Raw genomic sequence first — 22,932 nt, forward strand, 5'->3', positions numbered from 1 at the left:
GACTGTTTTGTAGTCAACCTGTCATGTTTTCTTAGTGACAAGACAAAAACATAGGAACTGTTCATACACAAAGTTTAACAGACGTGTAGCTGGATTATGTCAGCCAGTAACTGGTGGGTATAAGAAGGGTACCTGCAGTGGGGGAAGAGTTCCCATGCTAATCTTTTTGACATATGACATGATTTGAAGAGCTATAGTATTGTACACAAGACTGGACAGTTCCTTCTTTCCCAGTTTGAGTTAAATCTCTGCCTTGCAATTATAATGGTCATTTGTTAGGGTACTGGCAGTTTTTGAGTCTCAGGAAAATGAACCACACACTTTGCTGTCATCCATCCAGCTTTACTTATTTGTAGTTTCACTGACGTTTGTGTCAGTTGACACTAGGAACGTTTCTCTTGAGAATCTGTTCACATAGCTTAGGTATTCATTGCAAATACTAAAACTTGCCATAGGCATCCTCTGGTTAGTCTGGTTTTTGTATGTTTTTCTCAATTGTTTACATTCAAGCCAGTGTTGTCTCTCCTTTTTTTAAAATTAAATTCAAAATGCAAGTCTAAATAGGGAAATAAAATGATTCTCTGCTGAAGGGATAGTATTTTCTTGCTCTAATACAGTAATTTATGATGGGTGCTGATGGTTTAGGTTTATGAGCAAGACCTGACCCATGTTGTTGGCAGTACATGAGAGTTCTTTTGTCTGGAACACTAACTTACCGTAAGCACTCTTTTTATATATACAGGTGTTGTTAGGCCACAATCTCTGATGACTCTGATTGTGCCAAGTATGTGAGCATCAGAAGACTTTAATATTTCTTTTCCTAATCCAGGCAAGAGGTGTCAGAAGTTATTCCCTCTGTAAAGAAAACCTTAGAACTGAGGAAGAGGACTTTAGTTTTGTGGTGATCCTGTCAGTTAAACTTCAGAAGTTTCTGCCAATACCATTTTTTTCATATGTGTTTTATGTTCTTGCTTAAAATAAACAAGAACCTTCTTGATACTGCTTTTGTTCTTCCCTCCCCCCTTCCCCCCTAGAAAAAGTATATATGTGATATAGCACAGGCTATTCATTTCTTGATTTGAAAAATCCTTTTATTGTCAATGAACTTTGAATTTTTAGAGGTGCTAGAGTTTCTGGAGATCAGAATAGAACTGCAAGCTGAAGTTAATTTTGAACTTGTTTTACACTGAACATTGAAGGGTAGCACTTCTATCTTAAGTAGAAGCTTGTTGGACAAAATGTTAAGACCAGTTATTAAAGACTTTAAAATCAAAAGTCCATTGGATACTTCAGAAATTACTTTTTTTTTTTGGAGAAGTGCTTCATAGTTTAAAACAGATGTTTTAAGTTTTGAGCACCTACAAATAGTTCTTCATTTTAAGATACCTTCAGCATTGTTTTATCTGCAAGAGAATTTTAATGTAACCAAACCTGTTTTGTTATTGGTGCAATACCACCAGGTATTTCATAGTCTTGTATGTGAAGCATTTATTAGTTTGTCATGATTAAAAGTCTCATCTCATGAAGGGGGCTTGTTGTGCAGACCAGCTGTGGATGTGCACTTGATACTCTCATCATGACTGACTGATGCCTAATCTAAGACTAGAAAGGCAAACTGACTTCTCTGCTCTGTGTAATGTCCTTGGCTGTGGGTGGGACAATGTAAAATTCTAGTTCAGTGTTGAGTAGTATCTGAGATGTTCTTGACCTAGAAAAACTATGACAATAAATTATTGCAGAAGTAATAGCAAAGAAATTTGACATGATTTCAAAATTTACATAAGTTCGTACACTTGCTCAGTAGCTTGCTGAATTTTTGTAGCTTCCTGTTTTCTGTCATCAAATATGTAGACTTTTCATAAATACTGGCCCTATACTGATGCAGCTAGTTGCATGTGTGCGTTACATTGCTAGATGGGAAAGGTCTCCTACTTTTTGTGTAATTCAGTGATAATTTTGAGACTGCTTAGGTTAAAACTAGATTACGTTTTGACCACTTGCCCTGACATAATAAAATTGTGTATTCCAGACCTAGAAGTGGTGCTCGTTCCCAAATGATTTTTATTTACACTGACAGTTGACAATAGCTTTTATGTGTGTGCTGGTATTGATCGTAATGTGTGTTTTATCCTCTTGGAATAGGAGCCATAAGATTGATGAAGCATCTGAAAGGGTTTCTTTTAATGTCTGTGCAGGGTGTTATTATGTACTGTTTAAAGATAGTCTTTGTACTAGAAAGACTACTGTTTTTATTAGTAAATGTGATGAAAATGGGTTGCGGACTTAACTGTACAGAAGCAAGAACAATTTTCTAATACCATGCCTCTCTTTTTTTTTTTTTTTTTTTTTTTTTAAGATTGACATTTTGTTTGCAAGATTAGCACTGCAAACTATTCCTGAGGACTTAGACCTACGAGATGATAGCCTACTTAAAAATTTAGACATTAGATGCATACGAAGTCTTAATGGTATGTATATACACGTTTGCATATGAAGGTCTTGTCTAATCTTTCAATAAATATTTTTGTTTGATACAGTAGTTTAGTTGTGGACTTGACTGAAAATACAGCAACTCCTAATCTGGAAATGAAGTCATAGCCAGTTTTATATACCTTGTTTGGAGGGAAGGGTTGTTTCTTGTTAACCAAAGTTCTGTAAAATTTTTTCTTTTCTTTGGATTGTAAATGGTGCTGTCTAGAAATTAATGGGACTTGCAAGACTTTTGTATTGAGCACTATCTGTTCCTATAAATAAAATGTGTGCGTGTTTTTTAATTTGTATGTGTTCTAATATCTATAAATGTACACAAAATTGCTTCAGTGATAAAATTGGGATGTTAAAATACTGTCAGTTTGAGGTTAGGTCTTCAGTAGCTTGTGTAAGCCTTAACTTTTCTATAATACCACAGCTTAAAAAATTGTTATTTATGTACAGGATGGTAGGGGATTTAGCTGCCTGTATGTAACTTAGCAGGGAAGAGAACATACGAGATATCACCAATTTTGGTTATGAGCTGAAAATGTGATAACTTGAGATTGCCACAGTGACTTGCACTGTTTTGTGAAACTCGGATTTGTGTAGTCTCAAATTCATACTTGTCTCTTACTTGCTTTGAAAAGAACTCCTGGTCTTAGATAATGATTGTCTTGCAACCAGCTCTCTCAAACAATTCAGTGACAATGAACAACTACTTATTCTTGATTAAAAAAAAAATAAAGCAAGCAGTTTATCTTGTCATTTGTAATGTCATTCTTAAGCCTGAAAATACCCCATCAAAGTAATGATACAACTTTGTGTTTAAAAACTATTCTTTCTAGCCTGTTCTCATAAATTCAATCAAAGCTTTTACATAAAATTTTCAGGGTTTTTAGTTTGTAGTTCCATGAAGGCTCCTTTTTTTAATTTTTCTGTGTGTTCTGTCCTGTAACAGCAGAACTTAAAACTTGTTTCTTAAACAACATGCATGAGTTGTCTGCCTGAGTGCTGCTGTAAAACAGTAAAAAGGGGCGGGGGGGAAATTAAGCTTTCTAATCCAAAACAAGTGATCAAAATAAGGAATTAGTTTCTAGTGTGCTCATCTAAAAAGCCTGGTGGCTTTGAAGCTGGGGGAGGGTAAGCAAGCAGAAAAACTTTGGAGGCAGCAAGTGTAATGGACTCTTTTTCTTTTTTTTTCTTTTTTTTCTTTGGCAGGTTGCCGGGTAACCGATGAAATTCTGCATCTAGTACCAAACATTGACAACTTCAGGTTAACACTGAGAGCTATCAAACTGTGGGCAAAACGTAAGCAGTTTTATTCCAAAATTTGTGAAGTTTTCATTAACTCACATGCTTACTGATAACTCTTTTGTCTCTTTCCTTCTCAATCCACAGGCCACAACATCTATTCCAATATACTAGGTTTCCTTGGCGGTGTTTCCTGGGCTATGCTAGTAGCAAGAACTTGCCAGCTTTATCCAAATGCAATAGCATCAACTCTTGTACATAAATTTTTCTTGGTATTTTCTAAATGGTATGTGTTTTTTTAAAATTTAGATTACACTAAAATAAAATCGTTTGTAGACACTGAATTTTAGTCCTGTTTTTATGGTATCGTTTTCAGCTGTTACCAGATTAAGATGGTAGTTATGGGCTTTGTTTTTGCTGCCAGAAAATTGTTACCTTGAGGTTTCCAGTAAGTCATCCAACATATCTTGCTCTTAAAGTATCCAAAACAAAACCACCCATGTTTTATTTAAAATTGTCTTAAGTATTTGTTGTAACTCAACATTACTTTTCAGTTAAAATACTTATATAGCGCAAAATAAGAGCAGACACCCCAAAACTTAGTCTGTGAACCTTCAAATACTGAGATAATGGGAAAAGGAGGTATGTCGGTATGTGGTTGAGGCACATAGCCTAAATGCAGTTTAGGAGAATCAGTGACAAAAGTGGGAGTTTTAATCTTGTCAGTGTGGAGAGGTAGGTGTTTTCAGATTAAATATGATTTCATATTCCTGAGCTGGTTACCTCAGAAAGGTGGTTTGAATAAAACTGATGAGAACAACGGGAGCATTCCAAGTAAACTTAGAATGAATGGGACAAAAGCGTATTTTGCAGCTTACAAGTGAATACTGTTTTTCTTGAAAGAAAGCATATCTGGATACCTGTAGTCTTCGTGAAACATTGACAGGTTTTAAGAGTAATTTTACCAAGCTGTTGCTTTACTTCCAGTGTAGTGCCGCCTTAACATGAAGGTAACTTCCACAGTTTCACTCTCTTGAATCCGTAGGCTTTATAGCAGGGGTCCTCAAACTACGGCCGGTGGGCCGGATATGGCCCCCCAGGGTCCTCAATCTGGCCCCGGGTATTTGCAGACCCCCCCGCCGGGGGTTGAGGGGGAAACCAAGCAGCCGCAGATGGCTGCCTGCCACTGCATCCGCGTGCCGGCCCCCTGGTTACAAAGTTTGAGGACCCCTGTGTTACAGCCTCTGAGGTACCTAGTGTTTAGTAATATTTTACCATGCTAAGCTAATAGAGGAAAACTGGTTGCAAGCTCTGTTTAATGTGTTCCTCATACTGCTGTCCATTTTATACGTGCATAGTACAGGAGCATTAATCTGCAAATAGGAAGAGATGAAATGACTTTTACTCTTTGTAGGAAGATAACTTTACTCATGGAAGTAGAGACGGCTTGACGAACAGAAGTGTTACTTTTTTTTAGTGTTTCATTCATGGGTTTATTTAATCTTGATTTGGATTTTTTTTTAATACATATGCTTTTAGTGATGCTATAATGTTGTAATCATGCTGGCTGTTTCTTCTTTAGTTTGTCCATGAAACGGCTAGCTCGAAGATGGACCCAGTGTCAATCTTCATAGAAGAATTTCTGTTTGATAGGTATATTTTTAAGAAGAATTTAGAGGAGATTAGTAATCTAAACCAGTGGTTATAAAGCTTCAAGACTACAGAAAATTCACTGTTCTGATGCTCTGGAGGAGCTAATTACAGCTGTATTGTAGTTCAGCAATACAGCTTATTTAAACAACCCCAGTTAGACCAGCTTAATCTTGAGGAAATGATGCTTACCTTGAGAGCAGAGTTAAGGATCGCATTCAGAAGTATTGTTTGTTGAATGTACATGGTTGTATCCAATAGTCTTATTCAGTGCTACAATCTTTTTGAACAGGGAATGGCCAAATCCAGTGCTATTGAAACAGCCAGAAGAATGCAATCTTAATTTGCCTGTATGGGACCCAAGGGTTAGTGTATTATTTTTTCCCCTATAAGTCACTTTGTACAATAAATTCAGTTGCTCTAAAGAATCCTAGGTGAGCTTCATTTTGGGTTTATTAAACTTAATATTTTGGTATTATGTCTTCTTTATAAGTAACCTTTAGGTGTGGAACAAAGTTTCATTTTCTAAACTGACTGCTTGAAGCACACTTGCTGAACAATGCACTTTTTCTCCCAAGTTTTGCAATACATGATATTAATAAATATTCAGCATAATTAGATATAGACAGTAAAGCAATGCCTTTTTAAAAAACTGCTTAGCTTAAAATGGTTTGCATCTGACTTAAGACGAGTTACTTTTGCAAGTATATTAAATTCAGTTTGGTGCAACAGTCAGAGCTGGATGGGTTTGGGTCCATATAGTTGTAGTTGTGTTTTCGTCTTGGATAAAAGAAGATCGTAACTTGAAGTCTTTAAGTTCTTTTTATAATATTTGATCTCCACCTTTGTAGCAATTAAATTAAGGACACTGAACATCATTGCCCTTCAGGCAGTCAGTAAAGCAGCTTGCACAACTCTCATTCTGAGGTTTCAGTAGGGCGTAAGGTGAAGATGTTCGACGCTGCTCGGTCAATCTTAGAATAGTTGGTGTTCAACTAACCTTTTTTTGGTGAATAGTGTAAGCACCAGAGGTTGAGTTGTACCTACTTTTGTACTTAAAATCTGGGTTTTTGGGCAAAAGTCCACATTTAAATAATGTGAGACAGTTGAAAAAGTGTTCTCGAGTCTTAACTGTTATTCGTGGGGTAGGGCATTTGAGGTCAGTGTGTGATGGGAACTGTCTGTTGTAGTAGCCAAACAAAGTGGGGTAAGGGTTTTATCTTTAATTTACAGTCTACAAGTTTTTTACGCTGATCCTATTTTAAATGTATTTTTGCGCATGTGTGTTTTGTCCCTTCTCTTTTGTTTCCCTGTGTGCGGTTTAATAAAAGATACGTTAATGCAAGTGATGCTTCTGTCAGGTGGTTTAGAGCCTCTTGTCTTAAGCTGGCTCTTTATTTTCAGTAGTGTTACAGAAATAAAGTATAAAATATTTTTTGCAAGGTCTGAAGACAGTCATTCTTCTGAAGGTGCTCATGTGGTGTGATGTAATCACAAGCTCATCTCTATTGAAGAGAGAAACTGTTCTATTCAGTTGGTATTTCTGGACTTAGAAATGCCTGCAACTTGACCATGATGTGCTGACAGGTTACAGCCCTCCCACATCACTGTGGTTCAGAATGGTGTCCTTTGTGAAGGCGTTATCCTTGTTTTCTAAACTTTGTCTGAACTGTTGGTAATTTATTTGGCCTGATATCTAAGGTCTCTTAGAACTTAACTGTTGTAGTAAAGGGAGAAATCCAAATTTGTTAACTCATGTGTATGCTTGAAGAAAACTGATTGGCTGTTGTTATATATAGGTAAACCCCAGTGATAGGTACCATCTTATGCCTATAATTACACCAGCATACCCACAGCAGAACTCTACCTACAATGTGTCCGTTTCTACACGGATGGTCATGGTTGAGGAATTTAAACAAGGTAAGTATTATCTTACGCTCTCTCTCTAAATGTTTGCAAACAGATTTAAAATAGTTCCATCATGGCTATGCTTTGTGAGGGGGAGGTGGGAGGGTGTTAAATAGCCTCTTGACATGACGCTCTTCTGAGGGAGGTGGAACTTGGCCTGTTAGCTTATGTGGCTTAAAGTTCTATATTAAGTAGAAACTTCTGGAGGTCTGTCCTTCACTCCTGGAAACTGGGTAATTAATAAGAGTGCCTTATGCTCTGAAAATGAGAACTAATGGTACAATATCTTTTTTGTTTATTTTAGTGGTTTTAGATCGTGTCATGCCACGTGGAAGAATAGCGTAGTAGTCCCACTGTACGGCCATTTCTAGGCCTAATATAAAACAATATACTTGCTCAGAGATGAGTCCTCTAGATTTATCCTAGTAATCTACTTAGGTAATTATAGTAGATAAGAGAAGATGTTATCAAAGCAAGGAGTAGACTTGACACGGAGAGCCACTGCCAGTAGCACTCGGACAGAGCAGTAGCTTATTGTCTCCCTGTTTCTTTGCCTTGTACAATGTCTTGCACAAGAGATGATTCAATTACTGTAAAGAAGTAGTTCTCTTATCTTCGCACTGAGTAGTTACTGTGGCATACACAAAAGATTAAACTGAGCTATGTTACGCTGCAAAGCAAAAATACCATTAGTCTGATCGTTTAACATACATTTCTAAATGTGTTTTATTGATGTTCTTTTTAATAATATGATTTGGTATGACTGGAATATAAAGCTTGTTGATAAATTCCTTTAAAGGGGGGAAATAATTTGTAGTAACCTTTGCTAAGTTAATAAGCTGTTTTTACTCTGGGTATTAAACTGTATTTTTTAAAAAAAAAAAGTTTAAATTTTTTTTATAATTTAGGTCTTGCTATCACAGATGAAATTTTGCTGAGTAAGGCAGAGTGGTCCAAACTTTTTGAAGCTCCAAACTTCTTTCAAAAGTACAAGTATGTATTTTATAGCATGGCAGAATATTTTAAGTTTTATCAGTTAAAATATCTAATGATGCTCTGTAGCACAGGATCTTAAATATGCATACGTTAAACTTCCTGGAAGTGTTTTGTTAGGATCTTTTAATATAGAGGGGGAGTAAATGCACTATTGTCCTTTCTCTTAGAGAATTAATAATTTTGTCAGATACCTTTTTTTTTTGTCTTTAGCATGCATTTCAGAAACCTTTTAGTCCCAGACCATATACTTAGAATGTCACCAGTTAGTATGCTAATGTCACAATTAGTATGCTACTAGTAAAATTGAAGACATTTCTGTTGGTCAAACCAGCTGATATGTTCTTTAGTGGTGTCAGTAAGCATTCTAAAAATGGGTCTTGCCTCCCAGGAAACAAGATATTAAAAGAACCAGTTCTGAAGGTCAACATTTAAGATGAATACGTACTTGAAACTGTATGTTTTCTTCTGTCAATATAGTCAACAGTTCACTGATAATAAAAGATATTTTTGCAATTGTGTTGACTAACTGCCAGATGTACTAGTTATTACTAGATCTTTTTCCATTAAAGCTTAAGGCTTTTGGCTCTTTATTAATACTCTTTCACACTGAGCTTCTCTAATTTTGTGATGTCTCTAAGGGAAATACTGAAGTTCACACTTCACATATTTAGGGTTTCTAGTAATATGCTTGTGGGGCAGAAGCTTGTTAAATGTATATGAACTTGCTGAAAGTTGTATTTTTACAATAAATATGGATTATTAAAATACGGACTACATCTTCTTTGCCCTCAGTTGAAATTGGAGACCCATTTTTCTTGAATCAAGATCAAATATATTTTACACTTGTTTCTGTGTTGGGTGGTTGGTTGGTTATGTACTAATCTAAACAAGACTGAAATATACAGTTCCCCCATTAAAAGAGACTGATGACCTTCATAATGTGTCTGTGTTTTGTTTCTATACCTTTTGCATGATAAAAGCTTTAAAACATTTGGATGGCTTTTATGTTGTACCTTGGAGGTTAAGTTTGAAAACACGTAAGAGCACTGTAAAGTTATGTTTTTTTGAAGTTAAAAATGGGTGGCAGACAAATCAGTTTCTGCTCAAGAGGTTGCTAATAAGTTCCCTAGTACATTTCCTTTGTTTCTTTAAAAACTAGGAAAATATAGGAAACACTAAATGTCATTTGAAATAATCTCCATTTTAATACAGCCTTTTGTGTTATCAGCTTTCGCCATTTTATCAGTTTTAATAATAAAAGCTTCTCTTGCCAACATTAAATATCCAGATTTTGTATGTTTTGCACAAAATGTCTTTGCTTGAATTATTTTTTTTAAACTATGGTATAATATTATGGAGCCTGCTTTAAATTACCCAAGGTTTTCTATGTTTTAGGTTAGTAAGTTAATTTAAAGCTTTGGTTAGTAACCTCTACAAAATAAAATCATTGTATTGCAGTCATCAGTATGCAATAAATGTACCTCTTGGTCAGATCATTGTCTGAAAGCTAGATGTTTTGGATTCCCCCCCCCTCCCTGCACTGTCCTTTAAATTGTAGATGCCTTGACTTGTTCCTGCTGAAAATCAAAGCAATGTGTAGTTCTCTGCCAGTTAAGAGAAGATCTAATCCTTGCTATGAGACGTACTTTTAAAAAGTTTTCTTTTCTGAAAGCATAGCTTTTGGTAATCTGTATTGCTCTCAGTGGCAATTAGTTTCTAAACATCTGTGTTGATTGTAAACACTTTTGACTTGTAAGCAATGTTTAAAATAAACTTTAGTGATGTGTGACTAAGGAAATCTTGAGACTACTGCATACCTGCATGGCAGGAGCAGGTTAGAAATTGGGAGAATGGAGAAATCTCTTTTTATTTATTTTCGTTATTTTTACAATGTCAACAATTACTTGGAGTTAGGGAGTTGTGTTACCTGCCCTTCATATAGGTTTAATTTTTTCAGATTGGGGAAAAACAGCAACAAAGAACATACACTTGCTGGATATGGCGTTTTACAGGGAAATGACAAGAATAATTTCAAATAGATATAACATGAATATGAATTGTTAGATGAGAATGAAATTACTAGAGCTTAAAACCAAAGGAGAAGTATGGTGATGCGGGAAATAACACTCATTTAATGACTTTTAGGATTTTGGTTCTCTGTTATAAAGATAAATATCCTGCTAAATAAGTAGAATTTAAACATACCTTTTAAAAAGGTACTTTGAACTCTTGGCTTTGGTAGGACTTTATCGAAATCACTGGACAATTTGAAGTGTAAATCCTGGACAACTTAATAGAGAAAACCTGAAAGGCACATGTTCAGGTGTTCTCAGTTTTTTCAGAAATTAGTATGACTCTTAAAAATAATTAGTTTTTTTGTAGGTAAAGATGTTGATGGTGTAAGACAATTCCATAATATCTACATTAGGTTATTTTTATGAAAACGTAGTGATGACAGGGAGACAGTGGGAGAGAAACAGCACCAGTTTCTAAAAGAAAAAAAACCAAACCACCAAAAACCGACCCCCCCCCCCCCCCCCCAAAAAAAAAAAGAAAAAACCCAACAAAAAAACCCCAAACACCCTGCATCAAAAAATCACCATTGAGAAATAGAAGCTTAACTTCGGATTTATTTTTTTTTTATCGTGAAGTAATGGATACTTCTGAATTAGTTGTATTCTTTGTGGTAGAATTATGAATGAAGAACCGATCACAAATCTTTGTAAAATTTAGCAGCCAGACCTTAGACTCTTAAGTTAATGTCTTAAAATAGCACAAGCTGTTAAAAATTTTTACTGAACATGGCAATAACAGATTTCCAGTGATTAATTCCCTCTCCACACTGTTTAACAGTTGGGGGTGGCAGGAGAAATTGCACCTTTCCCTTTTCTTTCAGCTAGTGCTATCTGAGCAAAAATAGCTAATCATTATACTTATTTTCATAAATAAGGCTTAGGGTTTTCTTCTGTGTGCCCACCAGCTAGTTGAGACTTCTAGACATAGCCAAATTAATTATCTTTTTCAGTTGTTCTTCAGAAGCTTGTTTCAAAGAGCTGTTTTTAATAAGTAGCTGGAAAATTCATTTCTCCAAATACTTCCAGATTTGAGATTTGTCTCTTTCAGTTTTATATGGTTAAAAACAACAAAAAGCTTGAATTGTCTTCCCTACTAAATGAACCATTCTGCAAGTGTGTGTGATATGTATGATGTAGGGATATTAAGGGCAATGGTGCTCCCTGGTAGAAGTTCATATCCGAAATTGGTAACTTCGCATGCAGAATTTGAGTAAAGAACCCTTCCTTTTTTTTTTTTTTTTTTTTTTTTTGTAATATAATTGAGTCATGGTATCCTGCAAGTATCTAAAACGAGTATTTCAATAAGATCACAGGAAAAACACCATTACATTTTGTACGAAGCAGTTATTACTGCCAAAATGCAAAAAATAAGTAAATGCCCTGTTCAGAAGGGGGAAGAATTTTTCCAAATATCTTTTCTAGTCCTCTCACTTCATTGACATTCTCTGACTGAATTCAGAAGACTCTAGTATTTACCTATTTTTTTTCCCCTCTGTCACCTAAAGATAAGTAGAGACATGAAGTTATGGATTTCATCTGTTTCTTTTGGTTTAAGTTTGTGATTTGAAGGCCTTATAGCATCAGAGGACTTTTTTTTTTTTTTTTTTTTTTTTTACACCATAGTTACCATCATTGACCTTGCATTGCTTTCTATGAGGTACATGTACTAGGGTCTAATCCTTCACGTTATTACTGTTGTTTAAATCCTGCTCTGAAGATACCCAAGAATACCATATCAGTATAAAGTAATGCCAAGTTGAATGACTTGGGATGTTAAAGTAGACTTCCCAGCTAAAATTCTGAAAAACCTGATGGTAGACATGTCAGGTTCCCCTACCACCTTTATGAACTCAAGTTGAAAGTAATCTTCTCCTGTTCCACTGTCTTTGGGCTTGTTTAAAATACATCTTTGCTTTGTATACTGTTTCTTTGAAATTTACTTACAGTGGGTATACACTGATTATCCTGGAATATAATTGAGAGCTTAAGAATTATCATCAGAGGAAACATTCCTTGTGAAGTTTCAGATAAGTGTCTTCAGACAATTCTAAAATGCAGATACAGTTGTTTTTTTTTTAAACCACACTTGATGGTGTTATTTTTGACTTTGAACAAACGTATATGTGATAACCACTTAACTATTCAGAAATAATGTGACAAAGACAACTGACAAATTTATAGATGGTTGTGAACAACTGGTTTTACTTGCAAGGAATATTTAGTAGTCAGTTAAATCCTTCATCTTATTAGGTATTGAAATACCTGTACTGTCTTTCAACTAGTGCTATGTTCCTAGCCTTTTGTTAAGGTTACTGGTATGGAAGTATAGTTGCAAATGTCCCTAAAATCCAAAATGTTTTGATAAGTCCATTAGTCACATGCTTGGGGAACATATCCCCTTTGTCTAATGAACAATACTTAATTTTATTATAGGGTATATACTTAAGCTAATAATCTGTAGTTGCAATGTGGAATTTACTGCAAAGTTTTAATGTTAAGGTTTGAATGTCTAGTTTTAGAAGTATAAATAGAATAGCATATTGTCTTTATCTCCAAAGGCATTATATTGTACTTCTAGCAAGCGCACCGACAGAAAAACAGCGACTAGAATGGTGAGTATAATGCTTGGTATTTAAAGAAAAACAAAAATCACCAAACAACAAAACCAAAAACCCTTACAGCCTTGGACACAAGGGAATATCTGATATGTATAGTATCTTTTTAATGAAATAGAGTTTCAGTGTTTCAAAAATAAATGGATGAAGATGTTACACTTCTGAAAAAAACAGTAAAAATGAAGAGCCAGGGAGTGAAGACTGTTGCTTGAATTTTGCTACTTTACAACGCTGTGAGGTTAACTTTACAAATTTATTTTTTTAAGCCTCTTGTGCTTTTCTAATAAGCAGTGTGAGGAGGTATGTTCTCAATCTCTTGAAGTACTGTTTCTCAAGAGAAAAATGCCTCTCCCTTGTTTTTGCTCTCTTTTGTTAGAGAAGTTTTAAGATTGTCAGATATTGGGTTTTTCTTCAATGTTTAAAATTCATCATCTGAAGCCAAAAGCATATTGGAGAAATACGTACTAGTTTCTTGCTGACTGCCTTTTAATTGATGTGTAATGTCTTGCTATTTAATTCCATTTGTAAAATTGGGTTATAATGAGAGCTTCAGGGCATTCTTACGCTTCCCTTGCATTAGTTTTTGCAACGCATTCACTTGGTTCATTGATCTAAATTAATGTCATGTATAGTGCGCTAGTTACATCTGTAGTGTCAAGTATTAGTATAAGGAGTATGTTGAGGATTTTGTCCTGGTATGTGATGATAGATAATTCTGTTATTTCATATTAATGAGAACTTGTTAATAAATGACATTTATGCAGGGTGGGCTTGGTGGAATCAAAAATCCGTATTCTAGTTGGAAACCTGGAGAAGAATGAATTCATTACACTGGCTCATGTGAATCCACAGTCATTCCCAGCACCCAAGGAGAATCCTGACAAGTAAGCAAAAGTGTTCTTTCATGTGATAGTCAGGAACTAACTTAGCTAAAATACCGGTTCATTAACAAATAAACTAGCATTTTTTATAGAGTCTTAAATGGCTTAATTTTTAATGACAGCATCTAAAGGCAAACAGTTTTAAGCTCTTCTCAAGTACTATTTGTAAAACTAGATATTTATTCTGTATAAGAATGTTTCTGAGCCAGAAAATAACTTCAAGGAAATAATATATTTTTGCTAATAACTATATTAATTGCATAATTTCTTGCCACTAATCCATGTCAGCTACTGCTCCTTAGCTGCTGTTGTTGTTTGAGCATCTAGCATCACTTGGTAAGACAGTTTTAATTATGAAGCATCATGAGCATTGGGTAGAACATCAGGCACAGTAGAACCAAAATCTTGAGTAATTAAGTACATTAAAGTTATTAAATTTAGCAGTTGAGATGCATGTCATTTAATCTTGGTGATGGCTGATGTTAGAATTCCTCAAGATGTGGAAACAGTGGAGAAAATACCAAGCACTTCAAATTGTTTAGGATTATCTATTTTTCAGCTCCTTCCACCCTTTCCTCTGCCACTCAAAAAATGATTGCAAGTGTGTAGGCTCAAAACGCTTTTTAAGACTTTATTTCTAGGCAGTGTTGTGATTAATTTGTAAGGAATCGTATTTTTTTTGTGAAGTGAAAAAGTGAATGAAGTGTGAAAATGGGGAAGAAATTGTGGTTTTCACTGGGAGTATATGAAAAGCCTTGTTTACCTTCCACCCAGCCTTTTCCAGACTTAAGTGCTTCAAGTGACAGTATGGTGCTCCCTTTTTAAAAACTTATATATGCAAATTATGTGCATGTTCCAGGTGAAATTGGACAAAAGCAGGCAGTACCTCTTCAGCACCATTTAAGTGGGTAAATACAGCTACAACTGCCTGCATAATCACAGGCTCTCATTAGCTCTTATTTCAGAGGACTTGATGTGGGCAACTTTTCTAGGCAAGGTTATTTTCCCAATGTAAACTATGCGTGTTCTTTCACCTGCCTGCCCAATTTTTTTTCATTGATTGATTGGAAAGCAGTGTTTTTCTGAAATGGTCTTGCAGGGAAAAGACAGTTGAATTAAAACATTAAATTTCTTGAGCTGCTGTAGAAGTGTTACGCTATATTCTGTGCTAGACTATAATAGTTCCTCTTTCATGTATATTATGTGAAGGTGAGCTGTCAAAGGGAGGCTCATCTTACCTGAAAACTGCACTTTGTGGTCAGTTACAGCTAAGAAATTTGAGAGTTGGAAGACGTTTAGCAAAATGGAAGCTGTCTAATCAAGGAGTAGATTCTAACTACTTCAAGCATCACGTGCTGGAAATCTGTCTTCTCCTTTCAAATCTGTCCTTTACAGTTGTGATGGCTAGTTATAACTCCTAAAAATGAGACAATCTATATATAGAAGCACAGTTGAATGAATTAATCTACTCATGATCTTAGTTCATGAAGTTTGCTGGAGGTAGATGGGTCAGTGTTTCGTGACACTTTTTTTTTTTTTTTTTTTTGGTATTGTGGGTGCAAAGGGAATGTCATTAAGTCAGCTTTGTTTTTGGTCTTTGTATGGCTAGCTCCACTAAAATGTTCAACTGTTGTCTATTGCAGCAGATAACTTAGTAAATTATTCAGTTCTTCTGTCAGTATTATATGACTCTTTTATGTAAATTTTTCCAGGGAAGAATACCGTACAATGTGGGTGATTGGGTTGGTGTTTAAGAAAACAGAAAATTCTGAAAATTTAAGTGTCGATCTTACCTACGACATTCAGTCTTTTACAGACACAGGTGAGTGTTGCTTTCCAGATGTTCTGGTATTTATGAACTTGTTGAAGTTACTGTTTCTGTTCATTAGGTAGTCTGTTTCAGTAGTAGAATCTAGACTTAGGCTAAGGAGTTAGGGTGTTTAATGAAATACAGTTTTAATGAGTTTTAATGCTTCTAGACACTTCAGACATTGTTTTCAGTTTGTTTTCATTAAAACTGATTAAAATGATGCACACATCTTTTAATGTCACTAAAAATGGTACATTACATTGTGATCTTTACTGAAGAAAATTGGTTATCATGTAACCATGATGCAACCTAACCTCTTTTTGACAATATGTGTATAGTTTAAATATTCTTATTACTTGTGAAACTGAATTCATCATTGGATTAAAGCGGATTATATAGTAGACTCTAGAACAAAATGCTTTTTATTCCATGGTGTTACGTAGTAGCTAGTTGATTCAGTAACTTTTACTTTCATGTCCAACACTTGATGCAAGAAACCTGTTTGACTTTCCAATGTTCTCTTTTTTGATTCATGAATGAGAAATTTTAAGGAAAGAATTGATAACAGCTGCAGAGTGTGACTCTCTAGTCTAAGCCTAAGAAAGGAGCAATACCTTTGAGAAGATTAACTAAAAAATTTGCAGTTCTTGTTTTAAACAAATGACAGTTAAGGCTCAAGTATTACATGTTTACAGAGTTAAAGGAATAGGTTCAAATGCTAGTTAATGCAATGCTGGTCTTTGGATTTCTGAGACTCGGTAAGACTGGAAGCAAGGAAATAGTACACCTCCACCCCCTGGTATGGATGTATGAGTGAATATAATAAAATAATAATGTATATTTATAAGTAAACTATGCCAAGGCTTGAAAGTTCTTTATTGTCATTTATAGCTGCAGTGAGGGGTCTCTGTGTGTGTGTCTGTGTCAGTCGAAGGGATTTCTATTTTCTTGAGAGGGGTGGAATATTCCCTTTGATTATAAGTGGTGAAGGTGAAACTATAGGCGCATCATTCTAATTTTTGAGAACTTGGAAAAGCTTGGTTGCTGCTTTGAAGGAGTGAAGGAATTAATGAATTAGTGTCTTAGGTCTTTTGTTGTTTATAAAAAATGAATTTCAATAGTGTACTTAGGTTTTTTTCTATATGAAAGTACTAAAAGTTGCACATAGGATTTTGAATCTGGTGTACTTGCACTACATTCAAATCTGAAATTTGGCTAAATACATGGAACTTTAAATGAAGTAGCATTTAATCAAAATTTAGAGACTGTGATGCGCAGTTTTCTGTTCAGTTTCTAAATACACTTTCCAAGGTAGTCAACTAACAAAAATTTCTGTTTTGTGAGTTTTTGTCACCTCAAATCAATGTGAGTGTGTCTCCATCATTTTTAATCCATCCTGAAAACCTCTGTTTGTCCTATATTTTGGAATAGATCCTAAGATTTTATTGAAACTACTGAAGTATTTTCAAGAATGAAATTAGGGAATAGCTTGCTTTATAGTAGGAGCAGGGGGAGGAGGAGAGCCATGAAGAGTGGCCTAGGTTTTCCTTGAAAATTTTCCATTGAGACTTTGGTAACACCTAATGTCAGGAATATGGAATGCTTTAACCATGTCTAGCTTGCTTGAGCATGCCCCTACCCTACCTTAACTATAACTTGTATAAGCCTCACACAGAGGTTTTATGAGCTTCTTCAATACCAAGAATTAGTCTAGTAGGCACTTTAATATGCAGTAGTCATTGAGCTTTTTGTGTGTCTGTCTCTTAACAGCTTTTTTTATTACATGTTCACAGCCTATTCAATGAGAATAGACAGTGAATAAGCGAGATACCTCCTAAGTTTTGTATTTAAGATCTACAGAATGATTTTTTTATTCATTCGTCTGCCACAGCTTTATTCAACATTTTATAGAAAGCTGATGTGAAAGAACAACAGATTTTTCATTTTTATCTGGCTTTACTTGAACCCAAGATGTTGGGTTGCGGTGTAGTTCCTTTACTAGCACTAACTGTGTTGAATCACCAGAAGTAAATGTTCTGAGGTGAAGAGAAACAGCTCATTATAGTAGACATAATTACAAAAAGAAACAAAGCCAACAACAAAAAAAGCCCAAAGCAAACCAACAAAAAAACCCCCCAAAACATAGCAGAAAAAAACCAAACACAAATCACTTCTGTATAAAAATGTGGTGGTATCTGGTGTTGCCAGAATGATTTGTAATATAATAGCTGACACAAGCATTAAACTCCAGAATTAGAACCTGTTTGTAGGAGCTGCATAAATAAAAGCTGGATCAATTGAAGGGAATAGTTTTATGTAAATACTGTAATTCTTATGAGGAAATCTTATTTCTGTCTTTAGTTCATTTGAGCTGAACTGAAGAATTCACTTTAGTGCTGTTACTATTAAAACTTGTAAACAATATAGTTTAGAGAACGGCATGCTTGCAAGATACTGTTCTTGGACAACAGGTCCCCTACCAAAGTAACATTTTAGTGTTTGCACTGTCAGTGCTGGCATAGTTGGCGGTTTACTTTCTTCCTCCAGAAAAGGGAATGCTGAATTTGTTCTTGAGGGTAATAAATGTTCTGAAATGCAAATTGTTTCTGCCTGGGCAAGTAAGTGGACTTTGCAAAATACTTCAGTGTATCTTAATGTTATTCTAATTGTGTAGTTTATAGGCAAGCAATAAATAGCAAGATGTTTGAGATGGATATGAAGATTGCTGCAAGGCATGTGAAACGTAAGCAACTTCACCAACTGCTACCTAATCATGTGCTTCAGAAAAAGAAAAAGGTAAACTGGACTAATATTTGAGAGCAATAAAAATGCTATTGAGAAATGATACCTCAGGTTTTTAGATTTAGTAATCAAAGAAATAGAATCACATTTTGAATGCTTAGTTTTACCTGTATAAACAATGTGATCTCATCTGACACTAGCAGTATTACTACATGCATGAAATACAATTCTAGATTCTCTGAACATCAAGAACAGGAATAGTATCTTTGGGTCTGGCTGAAATACCGCGTTGTTTTGGCCTTCCTAAACTAAACAGATTTAAAAAAGCGTAATCTAAGATTTTAAAGCTCTCTTAGTACTCTAATGATGCTTCCTTTAAGTGACCTGCACATTAACAATACCAATAAAACAATCAGTCAAGCAATTCTTGCTACCGCCAGCTTTTTCCTCTTAAAGTTGTTATTAGACTTTCCTGTAAGTCTCCTAAACATAAAATTGCAACTCTTCACATAGAAGGAGAGTAGAATGTTGAACTTGTTGCTGGTTTTTTGTACCTAATGGTAGTCAGTTGCTGTAACTGAGATTGAATACTTTGAGGATACATTTCAGGGAAGTATTCTTCAGCCTGCAACTTGGCAGCTTTTGATATTGTATGTTCTTAATGAAAAGATTTAAATGACAGTTTTGACACCAGAAAGTTGCCCGTTGCCTAGCCAGGGTAGGTATTTTCTCCCTCAGTGTATAGTTTACCTGTGTGGCCATACATGAGAATGGTAACACTTTTAATTGTGTTGGATGTGATTTACTTTCAGTGGAGGCAAAACAAAGGAAGTGGAACATGGAATTTAACAATTTAGGCTGTATTTCAAAATTCCTGTTTCTTTGTGTTAGCTTAATCTGAGAGCAATACGAGTTTGCTTGTATTTGTGAATAACTACACCACTGTTATATACTCGGGTATATAAAAATAACTTGCTTTGTTACTATAGCTGTTTTATGTTAACTGCTTTTTTAATGAACAGGAAATCTTGTATTGATACTAAGTGTAAATCTGTTTGTAATACATTCCAGACGACAATGTAAATATTAAGTGATGCATCTCCTAAGTAGTAATGTGTCAGAGGAGGGTGTTTCTTCTCCACTGACTGTTTTAAATTCTAATCAGTCTCTAAATTCTTTGTATTAATTGTGGGTTTGGTGTACATTGGTATTACTTGGAAGTTAATGAAAGCAGTATCTATAAGCCCACAAAACCAAAGACATTTGAAATAAACTGTTACTATATTTAGCGATTGTATTTTCATCTTTATCTTATGTTTTTGAACATCGTTGGTTCAGACAAATCTGTACCTGAATTGCGAATGTGAAAATGTAAATGCTTGTAGTGACAGTATAGTGGTTTATTTACATGTAAAAGGATTAATCGTCCATTAATGTTTTGCATTTTTAAATGCTTCTACTTCCAGGTTGTTTTTTTCTGAAAACATGCTTAAATTTACCTGCATTTAAGGCATGCATACTTGCTTCGTTTGTGGTGGAAGCTCATTGCTGTTAAATCATCTCTTGTTTTTTCTTCACAAATGTAACAGCTAACATTTTGCATAACTGAAATATTACATCATTTGAATCTTCATTGATTTTTAAGCCTTTAAGACTAATGTAATTGTCTTTTTGTCTTGTGGATTGCAGCATTCAACAGAAGGAATCCGGTTGACAGCTCTGAATGACAGCAGCCTAGACTTGTCTATGGACAGTGATAACAGCACGTCTGTGCCTTCGCCTACTAGTGCTATGAAGACGAGTCCATTGAACAGTTCTGGAAGTTCTCAGGGGTAATGAAGACTTTCAGTCTTGTGGCTGCTCTCTGTTCCTGAATTACTTGCATTTAAAAGCATAGCAGATACTGCATCCGTGAGATACTACGGTTATCAAGGTGTGACTGTTCCAAACTGGAACTTGAAGACAATCTTTATTTCCAGTTTGAGCACTAGAGCAGGGCTAAATTTGGGGGATAGGGAGCATGGCATTGGACTTCAGATAAGGAATTATAAAGTTGGGTAGAAATCCTTAGAACAACAAGGTGATATAAAAACTTGGGGACACTGCAGTAGGAGGCTGTGAGAGGTAGTAAGCAGGAAATTGAAGTGTGAGAATAAGGGTTGTGTGAGTTTTGGTCAAAATGAGAGACAGTACAGGAGTTTAGGCTTTCTGTCTGGGAAATCAGTAGTGCTACTCCTATTACTGATGATATCTATGCAAATTAAGCTTATGAACATAATTTTCTATTGTATTTTCAAAGTGTACATATTAATGTTTATCTTAAGCCTGTCTTTCTGTATTGTCTTTTCATAGAATCACAGAATGGTTTGGGTTGGAAATGACCTTAAAGATCACCAAGTTCCAACCCCCGCCATGGGCAGGGACACCTTCCACCAGACCCAGTTGCTCAAAGCCACATCTGACCTGGCCTATCTAAATTTGTTTGCCCAAGTAAATGGGATTCTGCTCTTTCTTCTTTCAAGAGTCCCGTGTTTGTCTGTTTGATGCAGAGACAAGTTAACATCAGTTGCCTACAATTGTGCAGGATTAGATGTATATTACAGGATGTTGTATAGGATAAAATACTTAAGTTCACTAAACTTATTCCTTTTGACAAGTATTCTTTAAGTTGGTCTTCTGTGGTAAATGATTTCCAATAGTTGATGCCGCTAACCGTGATATTAAAACAAGTCTATGATATCTAGGAAGTCACACTTGTAGTGGAAATTGCCCCATTATGATTTTTGGGCATAGTCATAACGGTGTGTGTAAATGGAAAACAAACTTTCTATTCTATTTTGGTCCTTCTGTACTGGTTTTGTTCCGTTCTTCAGGGAAGTAGTTGCTGCATTTTCCCCTGCACCTTATTTGGGCAGACATTGCTTCAATTGTTGCCCTTTTTTAGTGCAACTCCTTACTGGTCTAAAAAACTGTCTCTGAAGTGATTCAGATTAAATATTTGAAATAGCTTCCATTGCTCAAGTTTGACAGTAGATTACCAATGCTCATTTCTGTCTTCCTGCTGTGACATAGTATTGTAAGTTCTGCTCTGTAATGTAGGTAAAATCTATCATCTATGGTTACTGGCCATGCATGTGATGTGATGAAAGGCGGGACATACAGCACCATAGCTTTACTAATGTTCAGCATTTCGTCATTTTTCCCTTTTAGCAGAAGCAGTCCTGCGCCAGCTGTAACAGCAGCATCTGTGACCAACATACAGGCTTCTGAAGTCACTGTGCCACAAATAAATTCCAGTGAAAGCTCAGGGGGTAAGGAAAGTGGCACAGTATATTGTTTCTATTGATTTTGTTTGTTTGTTTTTTGTGATGTCTGTGAAACAGTTTTTCTTCCAGTTTGAGGTCTTTACTTAACACATGCTCTAACATGTTCTCCTTGATGTACAGATTTAACTAATTTCTTTAGGACTCAAGAAACCATGGCAGAATACTTTGTGCCGTGATGTTTGTTTATTCTTTTACTCTTAGAGATTTATATTTTACATTCACAATAGCCATAGTTTTCCAGTGGCTTTATGTAGGTCTGTAGTTCAGTTGATCAAATAAGGAAAAACTATCTAAAGATGGAAGAGCAATTTTTGTATTTATCCTAATCCATTTTGTAGTTAAACCCAAGAGCTGATTCTGTACTGTCTGTGATCTGTGCTTCCATGTTACTGTTCGTGTTGTTCATGAAATTGTTTCTAATAATGAAAAAGACTCAGGTGTCAATAAGGAGCATGTGTTCTGCTTACATCTTTTCAGATATGTCCTACTGTGTGTGCTGACGTTACCCTCCATATTTTCTACAATAAAAGCTACGCTTCACTTAATACTTAAGAAAAATTGACTTTTTAGTGCAAGAACAAAAGCACCTGGTGAAAATACTCACTTGGCAGTGTCAGCTGCTGCTCTTTTTGATGGCACTTTAGCTGTATACAAGGAGCAAGTCAGAAACAGATTGAAAAGGGGACCAACTGGTTAGCCTTTCAAGATGAGAGCTCTATTATTTCACTCCTTCACATGTGGCACGGTGGAGTCTTTAACTGTTCTCTGATTTTTATTGTAAGTCACAGATGCATCAATGTGAGTGAGTTAGTCCATGAGCACTAAATGGAGCTTAAATGGAATGACTGTTTTTTGGATTTGTAGACATATCAGAAGTTGTTCATTCTTGTATTTTAGTTAATCAAAAAGCAGTCACCTGATAGTTATTAATGAAAAAAGTTCCTCAATGTAATTTTTCTTATCCTGGAGCATCTCCCTATGTGTGCTTGTTGGTTTGAGGTAGGCAATTGATGAGGTAGAGCTTTTTCAAATGGAGCATTTTTCCAAAAGATGTTTGGAATGTCAGATCTTTTTTTGATGCTCTGTGATGACTTCATATCTGTCATTGTGTACTCTGAGCCTGAGAAGTGGTAAATTTCATGTTTGAGTGACAAAAGTGGTATCAAATTGGTCTTGAATTTTATTTCAGGCAGTCTTTGGCAATGC

At 35.4% G+C, this 22,932-nt stretch overlaps 1 protein-coding gene across 5 annotated transcripts in view; it reads left to right on the forward strand.

Annotated features, from left to right (window-relative positions):
• PAPOLA (poly(A) polymerase alpha) overlaps positions 1-22,932 on the forward strand; it is a 44,640-nt gene that overhangs the window by 14,629 nt on the left and 7,079 nt on the right. For 3 of the 5 annotated variants that reach the window (XM_056345230.1, XM_056345228.1, XM_056345231.1), the window contains 12 exons: positions 2,357-2,468; positions 3,691-3,780; positions 3,871-4,009; positions 5,666-5,738; positions 7,173-7,293; positions 8,190-8,274; positions 12,911-12,964; positions 13,732-13,851; positions 15,561-15,670; positions 18,333-18,454; positions 20,090-20,232; positions 21,611-21,711. In XM_056345230.1, the coding sequence (XP_056201205.1) occupies positions 2,357-2,468; positions 3,691-3,780; positions 3,871-4,009; positions 5,666-5,738; positions 7,173-7,293; positions 8,190-8,274; positions 12,911-12,964; positions 13,732-13,851; positions 15,561-15,670; positions 18,333-18,454; positions 20,090-20,232; positions 21,611-21,711 (1,270 nt within the window). Of the gene's footprint in view, positions 1-2,356; positions 2,469-3,690; positions 3,781-3,870; positions 4,010-5,665; positions 5,739-7,172; positions 7,294-8,189; positions 8,275-8,665; positions 9,043-12,910; positions 12,965-13,731; positions 13,852-15,560; positions 15,671-18,332; positions 18,455-20,089; positions 20,233-21,610; positions 21,712-22,932 lie in introns of those variants that run through there. The other 2 variants (XM_056345229.1, XM_056345232.1) reach the window with 2 other exon arrangements.

This window comes from Falco biarmicus, chromosome 7 (genome assembly GCF_023638135.1).
Source record: "Falco biarmicus isolate bFalBia1 chromosome 7, bFalBia1.pri, whole genome shotgun sequence".
NCBI classification, from domain to species: domain Eukaryota; kingdom Metazoa; phylum Chordata; class Aves; order Falconiformes; family Falconidae; genus Falco; species Falco biarmicus.